This window comes from Momordica charantia (genome assembly GCF_013281855.1).
Source record: "Momordica charantia cultivar OHB3-1 chromosome 5 unlocalized genomic scaffold, Mcharantia_2.0 BLBB01000005.1, whole genome shotgun sequence".
Classification (NCBI taxonomy): domain Eukaryota; kingdom Viridiplantae; phylum Streptophyta; class Magnoliopsida; order Cucurbitales; family Cucurbitaceae; genus Momordica; species Momordica charantia.
This window is the reverse complement of record NW_028275163.1, coordinates 25,149,371-25,169,879: the sequence shown is the minus strand read 5'-3', so window position 1 is coordinate 25,169,879 and position 20,509 is coordinate 25,149,371. Positions and strand designations below refer to the sequence as shown.

General features: G+C 35.4%; 3 protein-coding genes across 10 annotated transcripts; 1 reads left to right on the top strand and 2 right to left on the bottom strand.

Annotated features, from left to right (window-relative positions):
• Window positions 1-141: 141 nt before the first annotated feature.
• LOC111024021 (uncharacterized) lies at window positions 142-13,362 on the top strand. 7 transcript variants are annotated; one of them, XR_015790785.1, is made up of 6 exons: window positions 153-395; window positions 496-566; window positions 6,594-6,653; window positions 10,167-10,233; window positions 10,769-11,493; window positions 13,227-13,362. XR_015790785.1 is itself a non-coding variant. In XM_022301581.2 (4 exons), exons 1-4 carry the CDS (start codon window positions 214-216, stop codon window positions 10,828-10,830), a joined length of 390 nt encoding a protein of 129 aa, XP_022157273.1. In that variant the 5' UTR covers window positions 147-213; the 3' UTR covers window positions 10,831-10,874. The 7 variants fall into 7 exon arrangements, 2 of the variants coding, with proteins under 2 accessions (XP_022157273.1, XP_022157274.1); XR_015790786.1 differs by having other exon boundaries at window positions 142-395; window positions 6,579-6,653; window positions 10,167-11,493; XR_015790784.1 differs by having other exon boundaries at window positions 143-395; window positions 10,167-11,493.
• Window positions 1,716-4,787, bottom strand: LOC111024019 (MATE efflux family protein). Its single transcript, XM_022301577.2, has one exon. It carries the CDS (start codon window positions 3,330-3,332, stop codon window positions 1,896-1,898), a length of 1,437 nt encoding a protein of 478 aa, XP_022157269.2. The 5' UTR covers window positions 3,333-4,787; the 3' UTR covers window positions 1,716-1,895.
• Window positions 12,140-17,442, bottom strand: NPU (ATP-dependent helicase/deoxyribonuclease subunit B). 2 transcript variants are annotated; one of them, XM_022301579.2, is made up of 9 exons: window positions 17,222-17,441; window positions 17,041-17,103; window positions 16,888-16,943; window positions 15,694-15,787; window positions 15,504-15,564; window positions 13,995-14,076; window positions 13,300-13,355; window positions 12,478-12,541; window positions 12,140-12,398 (listed from the first exon to the last, which is right to left on the bottom strand). In XM_022301579.2, the coding sequence occupies exons 1-9, from the start codon at window positions 17,336-17,338 to the stop codon at window positions 12,335-12,337; spliced, it is 657 nt and encodes a 218-aa protein (XP_022157271.1). In that variant the 5' UTR covers window positions 17,339-17,441; the 3' UTR covers window positions 12,140-12,334. The 2 variants fall into 2 exon arrangements, with proteins under 2 accessions (XP_022157271.1, XP_022157272.1); XM_022301580.2 differs by lacking the exon at window positions 12,478-12,541 and having other exon boundaries at window positions 17,222-17,442.
• Window positions 17,443-20,509: the final 3,067 nt, after the last annotated feature.

Below are 20,509 nucleotides of genomic sequence, written 5' to 3'. Positions count from 1 at the left end.
TTTGATAACAGGCAGCACGTGTCAACAGAATTTTATCGAAGAACTCCATAAATGTAAATGTGACGTGTCAGTTTCCGGTTGCCTTATATTTGGCGGATGCGCCGAACGTGTCAGTGGATGAGAAGCGCACGAAAATCGAAACGTTTCAAAGCCTTTGTTTGCAACTGAATTAGCGGGGATGCTGTATATTATATATATAAGGGCGAGAAGAGGATGATGAAACTTGAAACTTGCCACCAAACATTGTTTAGGCCTGCTCTCGTCTCTGTACTCTCACTCTGCCTCTCGCAGTGTTCTCCTCGTTCCGTTTCGTTTCGTTGGCTACTCTCGATCATCGAACTCATGGCGTTTCGCAGATCTGAATCAAGAAAATGCAATGATCGGCAAATTCTCAGGTTCGATTTCTTGTTCTCTAACTGCTTTTGGTATAATCATGTCTCAGAAGGGCCGATATCCTAAATCACAAGTTGTTTATCCACTTTCCGTTTCAATTAGAGTTTCAACTGCAGTAGTGCATCCTTCTCGCCACCAGCTTACCGCATCGGCGATGGCCAGTTCTACACGAGGTACGACTACTTTCTTTATCATCTCTCTCTTTCTTTCGTTATGTGTTCATGGAGCAGCTTCTTAGTATAAGAAAATTAAATTGAGACTGACGAACTTAGACTTTTATCTAGACGATAGAATTCGTAAGATTTTCTCCTTCGACTCAGCCGATTGAGAACTCTGTGTAACGCAACTCCATTTCGGTTTTTATTCGCAATTTAACAGTTGAAACTGCGATATATTTGTGAAACTCTGCCGTAGTTTATAGTAAAACATTGTAGGACCAAGACCGGGCTCTGTGCGCAATAGTAATTGATCTTGCAATAGTGGTGGTTGCTCTCTCACAACGTTTATACACATTATTAAGAGATCGCTCTGGTTCTGATTCATTTCTTAAGCACGGTGCGAGGATAAAGTGCCTTGGTTTTACCGCACCATGGATCATAACATTATCAAACAAACAAGTCAGTGAGTAAGTTCTCATTTCAATCTGATGCTTATGTGGTTATTGCAATTCCTTGGCTCATTAGGATTCCATTATTATTCTATTCGATCTATTGAACTCCGGAGATGACCTTGTTATCTAATTTCTTCAAGTCTCATAGTATCAACTCCACAGTCCACACCAATCTCTCTGCCAAGACTTTCTCCTGATGTGCCCAGCGGATCTATGAAACCGATCCAATTCTTGTCTTCCGTGCGAATTGCCATTTCAATTCGGTTGCCTTTTTCTTCACATCCACTAACAATGTAACATCAATACTAAGGATTTTTTATCAGATTATGTTTTGTCTTCTCTTTTACATTAGGGCCCCTCCTTGTGAGTCAGAGCGTTTTTTCTCAGATAAATGCATATATATTTTTTTCAATATCGGTAAGGGTTAGACGCAGCTTGTTCAAACAAATCCTGTAGGATTTCAATATCTTACATGAGCGACCAGGAGTCCTTTTACTTCATTTCTATTGTTCTAAGCCAACGTAGAGTGGTTCAGTTAAATGGAGAATAGAAATTGTACTTAATCGAATATGTCAGCAGGAGGTAACATTTATCTTCACTGGCTTCCCATAACATTGGTATCAGGCTCGCTTGTGGCGAAGTTGGTTAGGATTAGGAAAGTTCTGCTATATTTATCAACGATCATAAGCTCTTTAACGTGAAAACTATACCGTGGTATCAACATGGGAACTATGAATTAAAAAGAATGATTCTGCTTTCTAAGAGAATGAATTACAATATCTTGGACAATCTAGGGCTACCCGTCATTTGTTTCTCCATTACTGTGTTCGGCCGAGAGGATATCTGAAGCTCCCTATTGGAAATTGGTGTGCAGAATTTTGGCCGTTGAGACTTAGAGATCCGCATTATCGTCGATTAGCCCACTTTCGACATCCTCGTCTTCTTTGGCAGTCTCCTCTCCTGCTGTCGTAGCCAGCTCCACGGCCCTCGTACTTTGTTGGACCCAGTCTGTTCGAAGTAGCGTACGCACCAGCATACACAAACAGGAAATCTGAGCAGTCATTAGTCCAAACCATAATCCCAGAAAGCCAGTATTGAAGGTGAAAGTAGCCAGGACAGCAACGGGCAGTCCAATGAAGTAGAATGCATACAAATTTATTCTTGCCCCTAGTTTCGGTCTCGCAGTCCCTGTTAAAACCCCACAGGCGACGGTTTGAGGAGAGTTGCTAATTTCACACAGACCCAATATTGGTAGTGCACTGGAGATCATCTGAAGAATCTGTGGCTCATCTGTATACAATTTTCCCCATACCGACCTGACGGAGGTCATGAAAACGAAGGCGGCTAGTCCAAAAGCCAACCCCGAAGAAAGTCCTATCACGGCGGTCCACTGGGCACGAACGGGTTGCCCTGCGCCGAGGGCATGGCCTATGCGAGTTGTAATTCCTGCACTTAAAGAAAATGGAACTATGTACAACATTCCGGTTGTCTGGATGAGGATACCCATGGCCGCGACGGTGTTCTGTGGGTTACTCAGAAGGCCACAAAGGAACAACATTATCTCGTACCACCACCACTCCAAGCACACCGACACCGCACTCGGCACTGCTAAACTTAACAAAGGCTGCCATCCCTGGAAAGTCGACAGAATTGTGACGCCATGCCAAGGCTTCAACGGTTTACTAGAGAGAGCAAGGTAAATCATTAGACCCACATTTAGGTTCAAGGTGTTCCACGCGAGTGAGAGAGCCACACCTTCCACCCCCAACTTCATATATGTCACCAGAAAGTAATTTATGGGAGGGTGTAATACGGCAGAGCAAATGGAGGCTACTGTAATTGGGGTGGTGATGCCTTGGGTTCTTAAGAAAATCCTGAGTGGCAGGTGGTGCGCTTGAGCTAGCAATTCAGGGATGGAGAAAACCATGTAAACCTTTGCAACTTGAGTGATGGCAGGGTCCTGACCTAACCAGAGAAGGATGGGTTCCATATTTAGCCATAAGATGGAGATGGGTACGGAGACAAGTAGTAGGAGGCAGAGTGTTTTGAGGAAGGTTTGACTGAGAAGTGACCATCTCTTTGCTCCAAAAGCTTGGCAGCAAATTGGATCCATGCCTGTTGATAGGCCCCTCAGAATTGATATGCCCGTGATGTTTCCGAACCCAAGTGCCAGTGAACCACCAGCTAGTTCTGCTTTCCCGAGATGACCTAAGAAGAGCATTGAAACAACCGACCTTGAGTATATTAGAAAAGACGTCATTATTATGGGGCCTGCAAACTTCGCCAGGGATTTTAACTCCTCTTTCATCTGCACGGATGCCATTGCCATAAACTTTATTAAACATCGTATTCACATCTTAATTCCTTCGCTATCAATCTTAACACATCCTGATTCAATGTTAGTTGGGGTCCCTCCCTTGCCAACTCAAAAACACCAGAGACTCTTCATGTACTTAGTAAAATAAAAATGCAAATAAAATGCTTGAAATTCCCAAACTATCTCAATTTAGCCTTCCTCCCCTTAGAAGTAAGGCAAAGGAGAAAGGGTTGGATCCCCTAGAACTAGAAGGTCTTATTGGTGAAGTTTGTCAATCGGCAAAAAACAGTAACTATTCTCAAGGGCTTCAAAGAAGATGTCATAATGCAAATTCTGTGATTATTTTTCTTAAATTAGTTTACGTGTAAATTAAATATTAAACTGTTTCACGAATTTCAAACAAGGCGCTCATTTGGAAATTCCTTAATAACTAATATTACAAACAATTTTTTTTTTAAGTAAAATATATAAGAGGGGGAATTCGAATTGATAGCCTTTTGACGGAGAATTTATGCTTTAATCAATTCAAATTGGGAAAGACTCTTATTTCTTCTTTCCGTGCAATCCCCTAAAGTTTCATTTTATTCATCTTTTCTATGTCTTGAAATTTGAATAATTCTCCGGATCCTTGTTTAGGGAAAAAAAAAATAAGAAAAAGGATAATTTTTTGGTCAATTAATGGTTACATCTCCCACTCCACTATGAATTAATAATGAAAAAAAAATCTTCAGCTTGTTAAAAAAAAAAAGGAAATAAAAGATTATTGAAAAAATGTGATAGAAAGCCTTATAATGAGATTTGCTGTAACTGGGGTGGTCTTTAGAAATAAGAATAATAAACACTCAGAGAGAGAGGGAGAGAGAGAGGGAGAATAACGATGGAAAAAAATTATCTAAAAAATTGAATTTAGTAAGCTTCAGACGGTAAATGTCATGCCAATTCAACATGGCATTTAAGTTTAACTGGGAAATCTCTCCAGAATTTTGCTTGGGTTGATTTCCAATGGAATCAATAGTTCGAATTCGTTTAACTAAAACTCACCCCGCCTAGTCCCCATGTAGATCTTGCCCACCAGGAAGGAAATACCAATGAATACGAATACCCGATGTCAGGGTCAGCGTCCCTTTTGGTTTCTAACAAAGCGTTGTGTTCTATTAATACTCAACGCCCTGGTATTATTTACAAGAGAAAGAAAATGGGAGCCGATGAAATAGAGATCTTAGATTACAGCGAATGAGGCTAATATATAGGAAAGTGAGTTTATATAGCAATGTTTTAGCAGTACAATGATAACGTAAATTATCCACATCCCTTCGTCATCCATCAGTCCCCACCAAAGACATAAAAATCAAAGCCAGCAATTTATTACGTCGCTATCATTTTATTGGTAAGGAAGAAAGGGATACTCATACTCTACTCCTATGTCGAGACGAGTAATTAACTTGAGTACTTGAGAACCAACCCTCACAGGACACTGGAATTCCTACAAAAACAGTCCTACTGCGTGTAGTGTGTGCCTTGAGAGAGAGAGAGAGAGAGAGAGAGAGAGAGAGAGAGGTACCTCATCTGGAGGCAGCCCTTGGGGAAGACCATCCACAGGTAAAAGCCGCCGTAAGAAGCCATCGATGAATCCTCCTTCGCTTCTTGTATCACTCATTTTCAGTTCATCTTAGACTTTCCCATCGTCTGCTAATGTAATGTTCGCCATTTATAATTCCTCGAGATTCAGTCTTCCACATGTTATCGGGGAGTATATGTATATGTAAAGCCCCGGTCACACAGAAAAACTAATCATAAAAGTACAGAAACCTGGACCAGTCTCAAGAGACCGTTTATCTTGGCCAGCGCTGTTAAAGAGTTTGAGCTCTAATCTTTTAAACTACAGAGAATGTCTGTCAAGTCACCTAGAGAGGAAAAGTACAAGTGATCATGATTTCCCTCTGTGTTTCTCCTCATATTAAAATGCTTCCCCTTACAATGATATGTGAATTTGTGCAAATCCAATTATTAAAAAATTAATCGAAGTTTTCTTTTCTCTTTATTTTAATTCATCACATGGTTCAAAGTAATGAAAATTCAAACCTTAAAGTCTTCAAATCCCCCATCTCCTTACTGTTTTGATGGACTCTGCCGGTAATATTGGTCTTAGCTCCGGAAACTCATTCCCACATTTTTTTAAAAAAAGTTTTCATGTTCTCAGTTATCTTGGTATCCTAATTGTCGGGCGTGAAAAGTATTATGTGACTTGTTTTATATAGGTGCAATAGGATAGTAATAAATATTTGAGAGAACAACCTCATAGTTTTTTTCTTATTTGATATGGTTAGAAAAATAGTTCCCTTTATGCGTTTAACCTGTGTTATGTCTTTAGGCTATAGAAAACGCCATCTTATATAGTTTGTTTTGACCATTAAATTGTTGCCTTGATAAGATGGCAATATCTTTCAGGGGCCCTCCCCTAATCTCACCCCCAGTAGACACTTAGGGTGAAAGGTTTTGTGCTTGTATAATACACAGTTAAAGTGCATTTAACTTTTGTCATGCCAATCTTTTTTACTGGGCTCTGAGCTAGCTAAACGATTCTTGAAATGTCATATACTTTATCATGTGCTTCCTTTACCCTATCGAAGACAAAATCTTTATATCCATCACATTGTAGCTCTGTCTATAGTTTCTTATGGAAAATATATACAACTATGTACGGTTATATGAAACATGTGCTAAGAGAATCGAAATTTGAAAATTGGAACTCCACATGCGCTTGTTTGTAAGGATTGTGTGAAAGAATTTTGACATCATTTATTCAATGAAATACAATGATTTGTAAGTTAGCCAGTCCAGCCATATATCCACCGAAAAGCACCAAAAATTAAGGGTTGTTTGGTAACCTATTGTTTCTAGTTTGAAAATTAAGTTGGTAAATATTATTTATTTCTATGTATTTATTTGTTTTGCTATCTATGTTATAGAGAAATTTTTCAAAATTTAAGTTAAATTTTGAAAACTAAAAAAAAACGAAGTAGATTTTATTTTCTTAATTTGTTCTAGAATTAAGCGTTATTAGAGAAATTGTGGCAAACTAACATAATTTTTAAAAGCTAAAAACTAAATGGTTATCAAAAAACATTGCTTAGAATATCAACAATTGATCGGTTCCAATGGATCGAATCTAATTCATTGTCGATCATTTACATTCCTAGTGGACATATTTTCCATCTCGATTGCCCTGTAAACAGTGTCAACTAATGAATTCTGTAGTGTCCCCTTTTTCAGGTGACGATGTTGCCCTCGCAGCTGCAGGCTTCGCTAGAGGCATCTCTTTGTTAGTTTCAGGTACGCTAAATAAATTTATTGCTAAGAATGTTTTTTTTATACGTGAAACCAATTTGCACATAAATAAAAGAGCATTTAAATTGAGGAGAATAACACTTACCAGTATTAATAATTACAGAAGAAATTTATATATGCTACCCTCTTATAGTTACCCCTACGAACTTGTCAACAGTACGTGTACATTCAGGATGACTTGCCAACTGCACGTGATACAGAAAATCATAATTATAATGTGTTAGGCTCTAGCTGTACTTCACTGCCATTCGTTTATATTTAATTTTAATATATCACAAATAATAGAACATTCTTAGGTTTGCTTACACTGTGTGTCGTTTAAAATACACACACCATAGGGGTAGAATAAGGGCCACAATCTGACCCTATACATCATCATCAATCGACCCCACTAGAGTACTTCCACACGAGTTTACAGATTTAACTTTCTTCCTTTCTCTTTTCCCTTGACCATCAATTATGGGCTATTTAACCTTCTCTTTTACCTTGCCAATATTAACATAACTCTTCTTACTCATTTTCTGCTTTTAATAGCTTAAGAATTTATTTCTATCTTAAAATTTTAGAGTTATTCTTAAATTAATGTTTTACTTTTGAGAAAAAAACTTCAAGTGAAAGGATATTTTTGTGTAATTGTTAGATATTTTTTTTTAATTTCACCCGCACCTGTTTTTTTGAATTACTTAAAATGTTTTTTAGTACAACATGTGGGAAAAGGGATTCAACTCACGATTTTTTTTTTATCGGAAATAAGTGTCTTGAAACTATGTTCAATTGGCAAATCGTTGTTCCTTAAATACCAAAGTTTATAAATATTGATTGATTTCAGGAGTAAAATAATTTTAATATTTACCACAGTTAAGTTCAGTTTTGGTCATGGTCTTTAGAAACAGGTTCGCAAAGAAGATTTTAAATTGTTTTGAAAATAGTAGAAGTTCTTAGAATTTAATTGATTTGTACAAATAAAAGCAACAAACTGGATTTGATAAATGGTGAATCCTTTATTTAATCAATTGTAAATATACCGATTCAAATGGCTTTAAATAATAGATAAAATAATATTTTAAACTAATCATGAATGAAATTTTGTTTTTCTTGTTCAGAATGCATTTTTAGTGAGTTTCGCCCATTGGTTTTTATCTCATTCTTTCAAAATGACTATTTGCGCGCGCGCGCACAGTAAAGAAAAAAGGAAATAAAAATGGGAGGAGTTTCAAATCATTTGTATATGGTTTTTCCAAGTCCATGCATCTCTGTTTTTCTATTTTCTCTGACATAGTTTAGGGCAGAAAATCTCTATATCACCTCTCCCAGCTGACAATTGACACCTATGGCAAAAACATGTTTATGACATCACTAGAATTTGAGGGGGAGAAAAGGTAAAAAATGATCAATAGACATTAGGTATCCAAAACCATGTCGTCCCCTACGGAGAGGAAACATTATGTGACCCCATCTGGTAGTAATTATTATATCATTTTCCATACGTGTGTTTGTGTGTTGGGTACCTAACTTGTGTCAATAATGCATTCCATAAGCTCCTTGCGTCTTGCGAAAACTTAACTAGGTAACTAGCTAGCTAGGAATCTAGTAGGGACGGACTTCTAGCCCACCATCCGTTTATTGGCAGGAACCACAGAGTTTTTGAGATAAACAAACGTTTGGATTTATTTATTTTTCTATATATCTTTGAATAAAATCTTCATGAAAATATGTTTAATTAATTATTTTTGGTTTGCAACGACTTATTTTCTAATATAACTTTGACTTGTATGACTTGTTATTAGTTATACAGAAACATCACATTTACTAAGATATTGGAAAAGATTTTTAATTAGGAATTACACTTCTTTGAACAATTTTTTTTGCGCCAACCCTTAGCTAGCTAGATCTATTTTGACCTTTTTGGTAACAAAACAGTGTGGATGTGACATTTCCACGATATCATTGTGCTCCTCCTTTATCTGACTCCATCCCTTTAATCTTTTCTCTATTCTCTCTTCTTTTTGTAGTTGCCCCGTAGGTTGTTCATTATGGCCGTACACTTTCCAAGTTGCCTCTTCGATCTATACTTTAGGCATATAAATCCCTTTAATCCTTTTAAACTCGTACGTGTATTAGTGCCACATCTTCTTTCTCACAAAGGCCTCTACTGCATATCTCAAGAGTCACTTCTACTACTTTATTCAAGGTCCAACATGATGAGTTAGGAAAAAAGTAGAAAGACCCAAATTTCTATTTCAATTTTTTTTTTTTTTTTTGTTCCTTGGAATTTACTTGATTAGTTTCTGATGGACCACCACTTTTTATATATTCCGTCTGTGTTTTAAAATAGTTTATCTACACCTTTTTGTGGGCCACTTGTGTTATTCTATTCTTCTAAACCTTACTTTTCCTTTAACTTTTCCCACTACCTTTTCTGGGGGCTTGAAGCTTCTTGATTTTCGAAATTTTTTCTCGGTTATGCTAAAGTGAATGAACCGTGCGTGCGATTAGTTTGGCAGTATAATTAATTATAAGGTCCTCCATCTCTAATCACTCTTAACTTTAGTTCATTCTTTCCACGTTGGTCCGACATGATGTTGTTGTAAGATATTGTTTTCAAAATACGTAGGGGCCCATTTATATAAACTCTATATATTTTGTTTTGTAAGTTTTTATAAAAAAAAACACATTCGCATAGCTAGTTAGGTTACCGATTTCTTGTTTCCTATTGGTTCATATAACTTCAATTATTTGAGGTCTCAAAAACAAAATGATGGGTGGTTATGTCCATGTCCCCCGTTTTCCTCGCATCCTCATAAGGTGATAGGTTCAATAATAATGAAATAGCCTCATATAATCCTATCAGAGGAAAGGAAGAGAAGTTTTAATAGAATTATGTTAATACCCACCAACTGCTTCATTATTGGCAACATTCTTCGGATATACTTATCACTCAGTTAGCTCTAATAAGGTTTAAGTGACCTCTAATTATTATAGATGCAGCTCTACCCTTCAATTATTGGCAGCAACCGACAGTTGATTTTTATGAAACAAGCTCATATTCTTATTATATTGATCGGATTTTGGGTTATAGCCTATAGGTACGGGTGTAGAAATTATTCACTCGAAAAATTAGAAATGGCGTGGAAGAGTTTGATATGTTGTTTTCTAGAGTAATTTCCAGGATCAAGTATGTGAATTTAGACTGCTTGATCTCTTGACAGATTGAATGCTCATCTTTTAGCATCTGATTAAGTGAGAATTTTAAGTGAGGCTTACATAGTAACATAGAGATAAAAATATTTAAAGGGGTAGTTTGAATCACAACACCAATAATTTGAGTTCGTTAAGCTTGGGTCCGTGTAATTTAGGTTTGAATTGTAAAACTGAAAAAGTTGCAGAAACTTAAGTTTTTATGATTATGTTTTGTTTTGAGAGTTTATGATTTGTAAAAGTTAGCATGCAGTGATAAAATCAAGTATACATAGTCATTAGCAACTCTATTTTTTTTAGTACAACAATCATGAGACGGGGATCGAACCTCTAACTTTGAAGGAAGGAGTTAGTGTCTTGACTTCGGGTGAGATTAGCAACGCTACTATACGGATGAGTAAACCACATGCCAAATAAAAGTTCTTGATTGATTGATTTATTTATTTGTAGTTTTATCTGTATTAATTATGATCTATGAAAATTAGTATAGTATAAAAGGTAAGTTATAGTTATAAATTTAAGAAGTTTGTAGGATTAGTAAACTTGCAGCATTATGGGATAAATAAATCAACTTATCAATATATCTTGTATAAGTTCTGATTTATTAATACCTAATTAATTACGTAAATTAATTTTCGAGCCAAATATCCCAAAGGAATAGAGTAAGCCATGCTAAATGAAATATACGCGGTCAAAGTCAATGTCATATTTACAGTCGTCCCCTATATTGTTTTTGCTCAAGAAGAAAGTGGCACCAAATAATTTTCATATTACTTCTTATTTTATATATATATTGGGGCCTGCAATTGTTATAGCTGTGTGTGATTATGGCTGGCTTCTGTGAATTCTGTCCTGTACTTCTCTACATTATTTGATCAATTCTTTTTGGCAACTTTTGTCAGGGGGTGGGAGTGATTTTCTCACAGGAATAAGAATAAGTATGAGGTCGATCGAATTGGAATGACAAGAAAAAGAAAGATTTCTAATGTTGTGGTTGCTTCGCAATTGGTATGGAGAGTATTATTTACTAATGTTTGAAATGAAAATAAAATTATAGTTAGTGTGCGAGAACGTGAATGACATTTTAATATGTGTAGGTGGGTTTTTTTGGTAGAACGTGGGAAGTTGTGAGAGTTAGTTAGATGGGTTAGTTAGCGGGAAAGAATGGTAGGAAATAAGTTGGAACTTTTGGGAGTGTGCTCAAAATCCTGAAAGCAATGGAGAAGAGAATAATAGAAAATGCAAGTTGATCGATGAGGCAGCTACACAGAATCATCTTGATTGATAATCTATGGACTTACATCCTTGAATTTTATGCATATGTTTCATTACTAGCTACTTTGTCCCTCCATATGTCTCCATTTTAGTTGATTTTATTTTATAACAAAATGATGGAAAAGAAAAAGGGGGAAAGAGAGAAAGGTGGTGATTCTGATGGGCCGTACGTGGAGAAGTGCATGCGTGCTGGTATTGGATTAGCAGACTAAAATTATAGTGTAATGTAATCAGTAATTGTACGCATGTATTGGAGATGAGGCTGGAGGAACAACTAACCGACCATTCTTTTGTACGGAAGATGCTTCCCTGACCAATCTGAGCTCCCCCATATGCAACTTCAGTATTCCAGGTATTCTATTTATATACTTTTGAATATTTCTACTCTCTAACTTTATTACCTTTTCTATTTAACTATATCCCTTTCTGCACTAATATCGGTGTGGTCGCACACGCATACTTTCAACTTCACCATGTTCTCTTCTTGCCTCATTATTGTCTTTCCACCAAAACAAACATATTTTATTTCTTTTCAAAATCTCACTCTCTCACTCTCACTCTCACTCTCACTCGCCTCAAAGCTGCCGCTGCTACTGCAGCACCAGTTTTACACACAACACTAGGTAACGCCAAGTTCTAAGCCTAACAATTGGCTCCTTGGAAACTATTATTGTGGCCACTACCACTTAATTAACATTATCTTTATCATCTTAGACTTTAACAGGAGAGAATTCTTAGCATTTAATCAAATAATATGCTTTCCCTTCCCATGAGGAGAGTGCCTTTCATTTGGTAGGTATTCCTTTGGGTTACGAGAAAACACTTTTCCTCCTTGTTTATTTTTCTTTTATATTCTTAATAAAACTCTACCCGTAATTCTGAAGCTCTAGCTGCTTTGCATAAACCATCATTTTAAATCCATGCAATTAATTTATTTTAAGAAAATATATATATGAAATTGAGAGATTGGAAGTAAGGGAGAAAAAGGTACAAGGGTGTAGAAGAAATAACCCAAAGTAGATCCCTGCAACTAGTCTGAAGTCTCATTTACAAAAAAGATTCTTCCCCCGACCTAGAAATGAAAATCATAACAGAGAATTGGGCTCCGTAGTATCAGACTTTTTCGCCTTTGAATGCGTAGAAAACAAGGTAAGCCACCATAAGGCCTAGGCGTAGACTCTACTGTAGAGAGTCTATTCAACTTTTGCGACTCCAACGCCAGGAATGCTGGTTTCGACTACTGTTTCTCTTACAAACCTGAAAACAATACAATAAAAACAAAACTTGGTAGTTTTAGGAAAACAATGAACACCAACAACCTCTCTCGTATGTGTACCTTGCTAACTTGTCCTTTGATGATTGCAAGATGTAAATTGACAAAATAAAAGTTAGCGTCAGACCTGTTTGCAACACAAAACCAACCCAATCAATCAAAATCTTTAACACACTACTTCACATTCTATTCTATATCTACTAACTTATACCTCATTAAATAACTATTTTGTTTTCATTCTAAAAAATACAAATAAGAAAACAAATCTCCATTACGTTTGCTATTTTAGTGATAAACTACTCCATTTTCAAATTTTAAAATTGTAAGTAAAAGTTGCAAATGACCACACAGAGGCCATCTCTCTAACCGACCCCTTCAACACTACCTTTTTTCTATCTAAAATTTATTTCCACCAGAATTTTCCTCTTCAAACATTTCTCTCTTTTTTTCTCCAACTTTGTTTCTCTTTATTATATCTCTCCCTAAACTTTTCTATCTTTTTCCTCTCTTAACTCGTACATCTCTGAAAAACTTTTTGCCTCTAATATTATATAAATATTTTTTCCCTCTAAACTTATCTCTAACTTACCTCCCTTTAACTTTACCTTCTCTCTCTAACATATATATCTCCCTAAGCTTCCTTTCCCTCTTTCTAACATCTCTAACTCGTATCTCTCTAAAGTTTTTTATTTTTGGGTCTCTATCCAATATTTTATACATATTAATATTAAAGTTTGAAAAGTATAGCTATGTGTTGTCATGGAACCTGAAGTTTACATACAGCGTGCATAATGGGCTTGTTATGTTGCCAGGTTCATGTTTATGTGTTGTCAAGATGCAGAGCGAGTGAAGCAGTAGTTTTTACTAAGGAATGCATGCTTTTACCTGATCCAAACAAAACATATAATCCAGATGTCACATCGATCTCTGATTGCTCCTCCCTGGAACAGACAATAACAAAGGTTCAACAGAATCTCAATGAATCATGTACATTGTGCTCTATAAAGTTGTAAATGACAAAGCCTCCAGGGATTGTATAAGCTCTGCCACATTAGGAAACTGTACTTCTACCAAATATTAAATTATGTTTCTTATTTTCCTTCCATTTGTTGACTGTTTTGCTATTCTTTAACAATCAATGTACCATAGACACGAACAACTGTCTGATTCACAGTGGAATCCAACTCATAAATCCTACGGTAGAAAGCGTCATTATCATTTAAATTATGACCTACTAAGAAACCAGTTTCCCACGTTTGGAGCATGCAAATTATTAACTTAAACACTAATAAACAGAATCCATGTTATACATCAAAGGGTGAGTCTAGGATGACTTTCAGAAGGATTAAAAGTGCTTTTAGCCAATTAAAAGCATTTTTCAAAATTCTTATAGTGTTATGATAATCAAAAGTATTTTTTAAAATTATAAAAACACCCAAAAGCACTTAACTAGTGTATCATCCAAAAGTACCTAATAGAAGTCTTTTCACTCAAATACATTCTTTTAAAAAATCATCCTAAACTCCCATAAAAATTCTATAATAATATACGATCAAATAGAATGTAAATCACCAACTTACCACGTATAACGGACCAGCACATGCTTTGGCCAATGTTGTTGGTCCCAGAATTGTTTACTAATATGTGGATGAGTATCAATATCTATTGAGAAAAAGAGTAATCAGAAGGGAAACAAAAAATTCACTCAAATAATGATCAGGACAGGGATGGATATGAATCAGTTAGGAACTTATCAAGTTAAGCCATACGAACTCTCAAAAGGTTGTAAATAATATATAGAACCCTGACTAATAGGAATTTAACAAGCTAAGCAATATCAACTCTCATAATTTGGAAAGAATGGGCTTCTATGCATTTTGCACAACCTTTTATCTTCTACCATCAGGTGGTATTAGACAACTAACTCTAAAGTACTGAAAATGCTATTTGAAGATTAAATTATACTGCAAAATCCACTATGGCCTCAATCAACATATAGAAGCGATGACAGCTGTTTGAAATGCATTTTAGAACAATTTCTGGTGTAAAAAACAGAAGATATCCACCCATTACATTAGAGACTAAAGGGATAGGTATAATGACATACAACACCTGTTGGAAATGTACTGGAAATGACTTCTTCTGTAACATATTGGAGACGTCCACCCATTACATTTATGCTAGAGAACCATGATATAACCCCAAATATCCAGGAATATCAGAGGAAGGGAGTGATGGGAGGGGACCACTGGGTTAAAACTTAAAAGTCATGGTGTCCAGGAGAAGAGCTCTCGTAGTTCTGATAAACGGAAGTATTTCTATCAATTCTAATATAGAGGAAATGCAGTTTTAGGGAATGAATGCAATGGAAAAGCCAAACTTTATGCCATTGAAGAGAAGTTCGTCAGAGTGCAAAATACAGTGGAGAACAAGCTTGTTTGGATCAAGGAATCCATTCCAATTGTCTCCAGAGATATTAATAGTACGCAATTTCTTAGTAGAGGAGCAATAAGTTCAACAGCTTTTCAGAAACGAAAAGGATAAAGAATAGTTGGGAGTGGAGGAGTCCTTATGCAGTTATGCTATATCTCAGATAGCTACATTATCAATTTAAATAGTAAGGAGATCTTAGTTGACGACATTTCGGTGGAAGCCAAAGAGGAAAATAATGATGAGGTTTTTAGCATTAATGGAGAATTTGGTTTTCTGTCCCTAAATTCATTTTCTCTGACTACTTTCTCTATCCCCAATCCCATCATCATCTCCTCTCCTACATCCTCTGTCCGCATCAGGCATCACTACCCAACCCCCCTCCCTGCCTTCTCTCCCTATGGATTTTTTGAAGGAGATGAGGATTTATAATTAGTTTTAGATATGCAAGTAAAATGGATAACTGTTTAGCTTAAGAGATAGCCAAAAAGGGGCTCATGGGCACATGAATTTTTGTAGGTGCTCGTTCCTCACATCAAATGATTTTTATAGAGCTTGCTACACTCTAACTCGGAAAAGAAAAATATTCCAGCAAAAGAAACTATAGTTCTATGCATTGAGGAAGGAGTGCCGATAGCATTAAGAGAGTCAGGACATACAGATATGAGGCATGTCCGCTACTTTGGCAGTCACACCATGAAGATCACTTCCAGAGTATCTCTGCAGCACAAATAAATTTACGATGGTTGTCAGATGAAAGTAGTCTACTCAACTGTGAGAGACCAAATGGTCCAACTATGAACTGTGATAATAAACAGGTATCTGATCTAGCTGCAATAGACAGCATACCAAGTGGACATCAATCATTGGGACTTCTGTACTTTTGCGATTTATCACAAGAAGCCATGGGATAAGAAACTTTTCTTTTCCAACTTGAAAGGATCTACATGCAAATAAGAAAAATGTCACCAGATAACTCGAGAATTGTAATAATCCACAATAAAGGATAGAATATTGCAGCAGATACAAAAAGTAATCACAATTTATTAATATTCAGAAACTTAAACTTCAAATATGCTAATGCTTCAAGTAATCCCATTGGATAGCATTTTTACCTAATATTCTTTGTTATTGCAAAATCTATAGAATATTGTATCTTCACAATTGGTCACCAAAATTTGAACCTATAATCTGGAAAAATATCTAAATTAATAATTTCTTTTTTAACAACTAAGCCAACTCGTGGCAATGAAAAGCAACCAGTTTATGAAAGTAATGAACCAACAACATCCTATTTCAATAATTATAAAGAAAAATAAAGGTAAAACATGGATATTATGTACATGAAAAAACCTTAAGGTTATACATATACTTATAAGCATATGCTTTAACGTCAATCATTAGTCAAACTCCATTTCCATGATGTAGGTGCAATGCAACGGATATTGGAAATCTTTGTATAGCAAATAATGAAACTCAAAGATAATAGCAGGCACTAGGAAATATTGCAACCTCGAAACTGATTTCAAAGCTACACAAATAACGAGATAAGATATTTCAATTACTGATGTTGATAGTTGAATACTACGAATAGTTTTACCACATGAATTATTTTACTGCTTTTCCTTTGTTAAGAAATGTGTTTAAAGAAGTAAAAGAGATGCAATAAATTTTCTTCAGACAGCATGAGTAATAAGACTATGTGAGATGGTACTAAATGTTGGAAAGTACAGTAGAGTAAAAATATCATTAGAAGCTCGTAGCGAGTAAATTGATTGGACCGACTGCACTATTCTTCTCACTCTAAAAGTATAAAAAATTGCTCTTCACTATCCGTTTTCATCATCATTATAATAACTTCAGCAGAAGACAAATGCTTCGAAACGAGAGGTTCTTGGTAAGCAAATGCAGGTTATTCGATTCAGATGTATACAGCTAATGTTCAATAAAACCGTCGGTTTCAGATTTAAATAATTCGGCACTCCTAGAATTTGACGTAAACTAAAAGAAATTTAAGCACAATCTTCAGTACGAGGTTCTCACATTTTATAAGGATCAGCTCCCGTGTAGCCGACCGGCTTTGGTATAGGAACCAAAACCTAAAAATTGAAATGGATCAGTTACTTACGTCATAATATCACCTGAAGAGGCAAAGTTGAAGTGATTAACAACACATACAACTCAATTGGTGAATACCTCACGATTGACGGCAAAGATTGGACAATGTCGACCAATCATATCATGCCAAACTGTTCTCGACTGAAATAAAAAAAAATATAAATCGGTGAAAGAGACAAACAATTAATCTGAAATGACAAGATACAAACAAGCATCCATGGAGAAATTATATGCGAGAAAAAAGAATATGAACACGAACCGAGTGATACTGTCCCATCTTGCTCATCGGAACGATATCTCCTGGCCTGTAAGCCATCGAAATCGGGATCAGAAACAGTAACAGAACCAGGAGCGATAAAATCGACGGTTCTCCCATCGTCGACGGTAATCTGTCCGATCGTTCGAGCTTGGAAGAAATGTAGCTCTACAATCCTCGACGGTTTCCCCTTTTCACCCTTTTGGACTGGCGGGGGCTCCGCGCGACTCGATTCCCTGAATTAGCTCATGGCCCGGGCATTTTCATTTTGGGCCCACTGGCGAAGCAAGTTCAGGCCCAATTTGATTCAGTTGAATGTCTTTTAGGTTAGTCAAGTTATTTTTGTAGTGAATTACAGTTTCACCCCCAATTTCTGTCTTTAGAAAAATAGCCATCATTTAAGTCACTCGGCTAATTTATTTTCTCTATTTGATAATTTCACCTACTAATATCTCATTTTCTTACCAATTTCAAAATTTTTAAAAAATATAATGTAAAAGAAATCATAAGTCCGAGAGTGTATTAGTGTCTTTATCAATTAAGTTATGTTCGAATTAATCGAAAGAAACCATCATTATTTTACACGTTGAGGAAACTCTCTTCTATTAAATAAAAACAAAACAAAAACACTTACACTTAGGCAAGAGGTACACTCCAGGGTAGTGGAGTTGCGGTATGAATAGATTAATGGATGAGTAGGGAAGTTTTAGAACATGAGATTGGTGGAATTTTTTGTTAACCATTTAGAACATATGCTACTTGCAATTCAAACTCTTTTATTTTTCTCGTGTGAAATTTAGGTAACCCAACGCGATTTCCCTTGCATCTATTATCAAACTCACATCCATTGTTACACCAAACATATACCTACCATTCAGCCATAAATCAACTCATATTTAAAACCTACATAAACTTAATTATTGACTCTAAAAAGTGTATGAAACATACTAATTTTCTAACAAAATTTTGGACACCAAAAACTGTTTAGTACGACCCTCATTTCTATGTGATATCTACCTATTTATTTATTTATTTATTGTTGTTAGATATGTTTTAATTAAGATGTTGAAACCGTGATTAGTGTATATGGGAGGTCAACTAAAACAAATAGTACATACTTCTAATTATTATTTTCTTTAAACGGATTCATTCTAAAAAGTACTAGTGAAATGATTTTTATTTATAAATCAGTGTATTAGATGTCAAAATCAGGGACCCACATGAATCTGGTGACAAAAAAGGGTTGGGTTTTGCACAATTAAAGTCAAGTTCTTAGCTACGCATGTGCAGATCAAATGTGTATATATAATTGAAGATGGCATTATTATCAAGTGAATCCTTTGTATGGCGGTTGATTTTGAAGGCCGTTCACCAAGCTGTAAAACCGGCCCTAACAACTAAATCATAATAGTTAATTGTGATGTAGGAAAAAATTATTTGTAAAGACGTTATAAAATTATTGTTTATGTTGACAATATGACAATATATTGATATAATAATGTTAAATCCCCCCTTTTAATCAGCTTATTATACATTTTCAATTAGCATTGTATAAAACATTGCAATATCTCCCACCTTTTTTGCGTTATATTGTAAAAACTTTGCAATATTAAATACTGCAAGTGTTAACAAATTTATATAGTTGCCCATTGTTGGTAATATTTAATAATATTTTTATACGATTATTATATTATTACAACATCACTGCAACAAATAAATATTTTTTATGATCACAAATAAAACTGAAGAATTATATTGCGTTTGGAAAAATAATAATAAAACAGCCAGAATTGTTTCACTCTGACCAAAAAAAAGAATAGAAGATAATTACTATTTTTTTTAGGTACAGTACAATCCGTGTGGGAGATTGAATCTCGACTCTTTTAAAAAAGGTAAATAATATTTTAGTTCATTCAGATCGAATACTAAATTTAATTTGTCATATAACACATTGATTTATTTATTGGGATGAATACATCAATTATCTTATAAATATTCAAACCATTTTTCCAATTAACTAACTGAACTTCATAATGTCTCAAACAAAAAAAAACAAACAAACGAACTGAACTTCATAATGATTATTATTTTTTGGACTTATATTTATTACTTTATTATTTAGCTGCTCAACTAATTTCAACATAATAAATAAACTAGATAACTCAATTAATTAATAACCATTTCTCTGAAAACCGATCTGAAGGTCTTCACTGAAGATCATTCAAGGGAGGAACGACCTTCCATACTTAACTAAATTACAGATGACTAGAGTATGAACTGGAATAGCTACTCCCAACAGGTCGACTTTGGTCTAGATGTGCTCAATCGTCGGTCGGATTCCTTATCGAGTACCTCAACCTGTAAATAGGGTACTTCACTCTTCAGTTAGGTATCGTATTCTAGCTCGGTTTATATATTGAGGTCGGACTAAACTGACTTGAGCATCGGAGTGTTTGTTTCCTTGTGCAGGGTATTTCCTCACCAAGTGGCCTTTTAGCTCAATTCATGACACCAACTCATCCAAGTCAACTGACCTTAACCCTTTGAGTTGGTCATCACTTTCCAATGATACCCAAGCTCTTCTCGTGGTGGAGCAGGTCGAACTCTTCCGCGTAACCGACCTTAACCGGGTCATACCTCAATCACATTTTTTACATAAAACATACAAGTAATAGCTTTTGTTCAAATATAATTTCCAAACATGCCTTTTTACACCCTATATTTGAACATGAGGAGGGTGTAGCTAGTGAAGGAAAATGCAGGAACTGTGAAGGCGTGTTCGGATATTAAAAATAAAAAATAAAAGTTGTTTACGTAAAGGTAATGCTTTTTTCTTCCTTGGCTTTTGATAATCACCACCAAATCTTTGTAACAGAGACGTGCGCGCATGAGAATCGGATTTATTTGTTATTAAAACGAAAATACACAGACCCCACAATTTCGGATTTCCTTCAAGATTTTTGTCTCCCCCTCCACTGGATTCCTTCTATTCCTCCCTTTTTATCTTTTATTTAATGCCTTTTTTCAACGTTTTTGTTCTTTTATTTTCTTCAGAAAAGACAGGTTATTGTCGTTTACGACTCCAGCCTGACAAGATAAATTTGAGTTCTTACTCTTGTCTTAGTAAATGTTTTCTTTTTTGAAGTCTTGTATATATATTGCAAAGGATCATGGAGTTAATAATATTCATACGTTATTCCTTTTAAATTAATTTTAGAAAATTACCTTCAAAATTAATATAAGAAAAACTAACTGACACCAACTTTTTTAGCAATATTTTGATAAATTTAG